The 7678-nt window shown below is 34.6% G+C and overlaps 1 protein-coding gene across 1 annotated transcript; it reads right to left on the reverse strand.

Moving 5' to 3' along the window:
• LOC109335124 (cyclin-dependent protein kinase inhibitor SMR2-like) lies at positions 5649-6355 on the reverse strand. Its single transcript, XM_019571198.1, has one exon. The coding sequence runs from the start codon at positions 6288-6290 to the stop codon at positions 5886-5888; it is 405 nt and encodes a 134-aa protein (XP_019426743.1). The 5' UTR covers positions 6291-6355; the 3' UTR covers positions 5649-5885.

Consider the following 7678-nt stretch of genomic DNA (forward strand, 5'->3'; position numbering starts at 1 on the left):
CCACTTATCTGATCACGCTCTACAAGGTAACCCATCTCTAAAGAAACTTAAATTTGAAGGCCGGATTTTTGGACATACAATGACTGTGTTAGTAGATACGGGCAATTCACACAATGTTATGCAACCCTGAGTTGCACAAATTTTATAGCTACATATTTTCTCAACCCCAAAGTTCCCAGTCATGGTAGGTAATGGTGAGCATATTTATTATGCTAGCTTATGTAAAGAAACTCCTATCAACGCACAACAACAACTATTTCACATTCCATTTTATCTTTTGCCAATACAATGAGCTAATGTGGTATTAGGGATTGAATGGTTAAGTACCCTAGGACCAATCACTTCAGATTTTGTCATTCCCTCTATGACATTCACATATGACAATAAACTCATCACCTTAACCAGACAATACTCCACTTCACCAACATTATCCACCTTCCACCAACTCAAAAGACTAATACATACATATGTTATTGCAGACAAATTCTGTGTCATAGTTGCACCCACCCAAACATAGTCACCAACAACACAAACAACCTATCTAGCCTTAACAGCTCCAACCCATACTAAAGGAGTTTGAGTCAATCTTCAGTACCCAAAAGGATTACCACCACAAAGACCACATGATCATAAAATTGTCCTCGTACCCAACTCATCCCCAGTTAATGTTAAACCTTACCGATACCCCCACTCCTAAAAGGAAGCAATGGCAACTCTATTATCAGAAATATTACAAGCTGACATAATAGTACCAAGTACTAGCCCGTTTTCATCCCCAGTTTTACTAGTTCGAAAGAAAGATGGAACATGGCGTTTTTGTGTGGATTACCGCAGTTTGAATGCAATTATTGTTAAAAATCGGTTTCCAATTCCTACTATTAATGAACTCCTAGATGCATTAGCAACTGCTCATATTTTCTCAAATATCAATTTAAGATCTAGATACCATAAAATTAGATTGGACCCTGCCGACACTCACAGAACAACATTTTGGACAGTAGACGGGCATTATGAGTTTCTGGTAATGTCCTTTGGCCTCACTAATGGGCCATCAACGTTCCAAGTTGTCATGAATGATTTATTACGACCGTATCTTCAAAAATTTGTTCTCATGTTTTTTCATGATATATTAATCTACAACAAGACCTTGACTGAACATCTAACACATTTAAGGTTAATTTTAGCCTTATTATGGGTGCGGAAATTTTTCACAAAATTATTTAAATGTGTTTTTGGCGTGCATAGCGTGGATTATCTAGGACATATATTATCAGGTGACAATGTACAACCAGACCCGGAAAAAATTCAAGCCATTGTTGAATGGCCAACACCAAAGTCGATCACGACCTTAAGGAGTTTCCTTGCCCTCAACGGGTTTTATCGATGGTTTATCAAACAATATGCCTCACATGTCGCTCCCCTAATAGATTTACTAAATATAGGAAGTTTTACATGGAGTACATCAACCCAACAAGCATTAGAAAATTTAAAACACATAATGACAAATGCGCTAGTACTAGCTGTACCAAACTTCACTAAGACTGATGTTGAAACAGACGCTTCAGGGATCGTCATTGGTGTTGTTTTATCTAAAAAAGGTCACCCAATAGCATACTTCAGCAAAAAGATATTTGCACACATGCAAGCAGCATCAACATACGTTAGATAAATGTATACAGTAACATAAGCTGTTAAAAAATGGAGACAATATTTAATAGGCAGACCCTTTAGAATTTTTACTGATCAACATAGCCTAAAACATTTGCTGACTCAAATATTTCAGACTCCAGAGCAGCAAAAATGGGCAACCAAGTTACAAGGCTTTGAGTATGAGATATTTTACCGTTCTGGGAGGGAGAATAGAGTTGCGGATGGACTATCCAAATGTCATACACCTGATGATGCACTTTTGTTAAGCATCACTTCACCAGTACCTCTGTTGCTAGATGATCTCCGAAAATTCTACAACACACAAGATGGACAAAAATTAATTACCATGTTCATGAATGGTAAACAACAACAATAACCACACTTCCATTTTACCAACTTTATGCTCTACTATACAAACAAAATATTCATACCTGAAAATAATGGATGGAGAGCAACATTGATATCTGAGGTTCACACAACTCCAGCGGTAGGACACTCGGGGTTAAAACCGACTCTAGCTCGCCTGACCGCATAATTCTATTGGCCTGACATGTACAAGGATACAGAGAAACTCATTAAATGTTGTTTAATATGCCAACAAACTAAATATTTACCTCAAGCCAAAACTGGGTTACTGCAACCTCTCTCTGTACCATAAAAAGTCTGGGAAGACATCTTAATGGATTTTATAACAAGTCTACCACCATGATTCGACCAAACGGTCATTTGGGTAGTAGTGGACCGCCTTACCAAGTTCGTTCACTTTGTGGCACTCCCTACCAAGTTCACAACAAAACAGTTAGCAACAAGATTCACAACAAAAATATACAAACTACATGGAACCCCTCGTTATATTGTGTCAGACAAATATTCACTATTTTTAAGTATGTTTTGGAAGGAGTTTTTTAAACTACAAGGCACACGCCTATGTTTTAGTTCAACATACCATCCTGAATCTGATGGTCAAACTGAAGTAGTGAATAGATGTTTGGAGAGCTACTTACGTTGTTTCACAAGTGAGCACCCAACCAAATGGTTCAGTTTTATACATTTCGCCCGAGTACTGGTACACCACTTGTAAGCACTCAGCCATCAGAATGACACCCTTTTTAGCATTATACGGCCGTTCCCCACAAATTTTACAGATTATATTCCCGGGAAAGCTAAAGATTCACACTTAGACGAGATCCTATGCGAAAGGAAGACATTGTTAGCTTCGTTACGAGCAAATTTATTTAAGGCCAAACAAAGGATGAAATCCTATGTCGATTCAGAGAGAAAGGAACGTACCTTTGAAGTCGGCGCACTGATTTTACTTCGGCTACAACCAAACCAACAAACCACAGTAGCACATCGCCAATCACAAAATTTATCAAAAAGATATTATGACCCTTTTAAAATACTACACCGAATAGGGCAAGTGGCGTATGAACTGGACCTACCAACACCAGCCCATATACACAATGTTGTGCATGTTTCACGATTGAGACTCTATCACGGCCAATAACCACAGTTGGAAATACAACCGGAATCGACCATTAAAGGACAGGGATCTAAGCAAAGGAATCAAGATAAAAAAATATAGACATACAAGAAAGGGGACACAATCAGACACCAACAAGGAAAGGGGTGAAGAGGAAAACATTACAGCACAAAAAATATCACTCCACAAGGAAAATGAGGGTACTAATAATCAAGAGTAATTTTAGATAACAACTCACACATTTGCTAGAGAAGAAAAGACACCCAAAACAATTACAAAAGTATACGTTGGAGACCCCAACTGATCACTTAAGGAATTCAAGTGTTATCAATAAAGGCCCAGAAGCCCAACAACAAACTCCACCATTGGATCTACCTTGTGGACATGTGAATCTCATGCCCAACAAGAACCAACCGTGTGGCAAGATGGCTTACGTAGCACCACAAGAAGAAGACAAAGCTACAGGTGCACCCTTACTCAATGCAACACAACACATGGAATCCAACCCATTTCATTCCCAATAGATACACCCAATGCAACACACAAGAAAAGGACACACAAAGACAAAAATAAGCAACTCCACACTGAATCACACCTTGAGGACAAGGTGTCCCTCGAAGAACTGGACAATGTTGGACTGCCTGGATCTCACCCTGAGTCCAGTATCACAAGAAGACCCAAGAGAGTTATAAAACTAGCTCCTAAATTTAAAGATTATCCTATGTAATTAGGAGAAGATTATGATAAGATTATATTTTGTTAATTTTAGATTTAATTTCCAAATAACTGGATTAAGATTATATTTCATCAATCCATATACTAGATTTCAAGTACTATTTAAGTAATGCTAACCCTCATTCAAAGGGCATCAATAAAAATTACATCTTTTTTTATAATTCTTAGTTTTCCTTTACTATATTAGAATTATTCACTGCTAGGGTATCACCCTAACACATTCCCAACAAGCATCGCTCCCAAGAATTGATTCATCAACTTTGAGAATCTAATAATGCTTTACATTACTAGACCAACATCTTATTGGTTTAACTTGTTCTATTTGAGTGAGAATTCTAGTACTAGAGAGAAAAACAAAGAAAAAGTAAATATAAATACAATTTTATTTTTTTATTTACAATAAAACAACATTTTATCATAAAAGAATTATCCATTATCAATACGGGTTGGTCTAATAATATAAAGACTCGCTAGATTTCTAAGATAACTAAAATGTCAATAATTTGAATTATGATAGCAACACTTATTAAAAAAGATATTCATATCCAAAAAGAGATTAATTCCTTAATCAAAAAAAGTGAAAACACATTAACATAACAAAAAAACAATTCTCCACTCCTGTAAGGGACAGAATTGTTCTGCTGTGTTTACAATGGGAGGCATATACATACATACCATCTGTCATGGACACGTACACACATCTCTTACAACCACATCCTTCTACATTTTCTGTTCTTACACAAAATCTATTCATCAATCCCAAAGCCATGTACTTGTCAAACCACAAACACAGATCACCCTCATCTTAATTTCATATACTTTATGCATATTTGTCAAAGATCAATCTCATCTTAATCTCACACACATTCATGTATGTATACTCCCCCATACCTTTTCAGATTATTTTATTACAGAATATTTCTCAGACAAATACTTCATTACTGTCTCAAAATCATAAGCCACATGCATGCTTTTCCGGTTATTAGACATACATATCACTAAGGATCCACCTTTTTCTGTTACTTCTTCCATTTCTTTTCTTTTTCAGTAATTATATTTACACTTTTTTCAGAGAGTAATTAACCACACATAGATGTCCCATGATTCTATATCCAATACTATTGATTAATATAATAATAACAATAGAATTAAATTAACCAACTTACCAAAATGCTCACAAACTCAATTAATATTAAGTAGTAGGTCATTAATCCATAATGTAACGCAACAAACCAATTTCATCTACCATATCTCCTTCCAATTTCCAGAACATCAATCTTCATGTATTATTACCCAATAACTACAATTATACTAACAAAACCCATTAATAATAACATTTTGGTCAATCTTCAATCATGTAATGTAATGAGAAACCCAGAATTAAAGAGTATACCAATTGAGGTGGTTTGATGGTTAGAGGGAAGGATTTAAGGAATTAAGTGGAGTAGATTGTGGACCGAGTCTTCCTACAACAAAATCTTAACCTACTAATCTTTGCCGATAAAAAAAGTATATGAATTATACAGGCAAAACAGGAAACATAAAATTCTGAAAATTCACCAATTCTGTTGAAATCATCAGCGATCACTCCATAAGATTCTGAAAATTCATCAGGTTGAATTATGTTGGGATCAAACATAAAGGGGAAAACTAGAGAGAGTAATTTCTGGAAATTCACCACTTTTGTTGGAATATCATCGGCAATCAAATTCATAAGTTTCATATAAAACAACCCAGAGAACAAATTCGCAATCTAACATATAAAAACCACCATAAAAAATGAAAAGAAAAAAAGAATCAGATGATTTATGTTAATTGAGATTAATGAACATATACGATACAGGATCCAATATTTCACATCTTATACATAGTGAAACATTTATCTAACACCAAAAAGAAAAAAAGAACCGACCGTGGAATTGGATTGAAAAAACAAAACAAAAGAACAAAAATTGTGTAATTTACGTAGTTTCGGAGATTGAGAAGAGAAGTGTTGGAGGAAGCTAAGGTTGAAAAATCAATTATTCATTAATGTACAAGGGCAATTCCTCTTAGGAAAAGTGGATCTGAAAAAAGCTTCCATGTCTTCTTTATTTGTATCCTCAAAAAACTTGAATTCATCCATAAGCTTCCTCTTACACGAAACCAAAGCCTTGGGCTTCCTTGGAGCCGGAGGACAAGACACGATCTCTGGAATCTTACTCTCCTTGGTTGTCGGAGTCCGGCAACTATCATCATCAGTACCGGTCTTCTCAACGTGGTTTTGTGTCTTCTTCTTCAGCTCCGGCTCTTTACTCAATTGCGAGATGGTAGGAGAGATTATACTTATGGTCTCATCGGAGGAGGGGGAATTGTTGATTTGGATGGTGGAGATATGAGGGTTTGGTAATTGGCGGTGGGGTTGATGAAGGTGGGTGGACATAGTGGGGTGTTTGGGTGATGGGAAAGTGGAACAAGAAAAAGAGAAATTACTTAACGTGAGGTGAGTGAAAACTGCGTTTGTTTGTGTATATATATAGAGAGGTGGGGTATGTGAAAACTTTTATAGGCGTGCTTTTGAAGGTAAGAGAGAGAGAAAGAGAGTGAAGGGTAAGTGGTAAGGATGATGAGAATTGCGAAGTGGTTTGGGTTAGAAGTGGGGTATTACTGCAACTAGGATAATTTTATACTACTTTATTACAGTATTATTCAGCAATACATGAGGATTGGGATGAAATTGGGTCAAGTCATTTTACTCATTTTCTCCCGTTAATTTTATTCTCTATACTATTTGTTTCTATTTAACTTTCTTCAAAATATAATAAATACAAAACTAACATTGGTAATTAAAAACATAGCTAACACAAGGTTTTTTATAATAAAAAATATCATTAAAAATGAGTACAAGGGTACTCAAGGCTTACATAAAATAGAAGATGAGTAAATAAAAACAACTCATTCCACTCCTACACCAAACAGTAAAGTAAACATTTCTACCAATAATAATTGTTAATAAGATTTAATAATGATAAAATATTACAAGATTTGTCATCAAAGATTATCGACTTACAAAAAAGTCAAATAAACTATACTTTTGTTACTCAAATTACTAGTTTAATTGCTTGAATATCTTTTCAATTAAAACTTAAAAGATAACACACTCAACAAAGTCACAAACATAAAAAAGGTTGGATGTAAGATTGTAATGTTACATTACAAACAATCTTATCCAAAATCACTTAAAATAGTAAGATATAAGAGTGGAATATATACAAGTTTGAATTGTCCCGATTTTAAATTAAATACTAGTTTTACACGATCTGAAAAAATTACATAGAAGTTGGGCTATAATATTTGATCTTGGTATGACATTCATTTCCCATTATCAACACAAGTTAGCACAATAAAATTTTCACATGTGTAATAGTAGAGTTAAAAGGGACTTGGCAATTTTGGAATAACTATAAACGACGGAAGATTTGATTGGTACTAATAAACGACGGAAGATTTGATTGGTACTACTAATAAATGACGGATAAGTACTAATAATCGAATGCATAAATTATCGTTATCTGAAATACATTTATATATAATCTAGATCTTATTTATAAAAGAAAATAATGAAAGAGAAAATAGTCTATATAGTTTTTTACACGACTCTTACCTAAAAATAATAAATTAATCTTGTAAAAAGACTATGCTAAAAATATATTAAACTCTATTTGTAATCGACCCAATAAAATGAGTTAATGGAAGTTAATAGGAAGAGGATGTTATGTTAATAATATAATAATTCCTGTTAAATTTTGGAGCTTTTATCTGTTTTGGCCA

Source organism: Lupinus angustifolius, chromosome LG20 (assembly GCF_001865875.1).
Source record: "Lupinus angustifolius cultivar Tanjil chromosome LG20, LupAngTanjil_v1.0, whole genome shotgun sequence".
Taxonomy (NCBI): domain Eukaryota; kingdom Viridiplantae; phylum Streptophyta; class Magnoliopsida; order Fabales; family Fabaceae; genus Lupinus; species Lupinus angustifolius.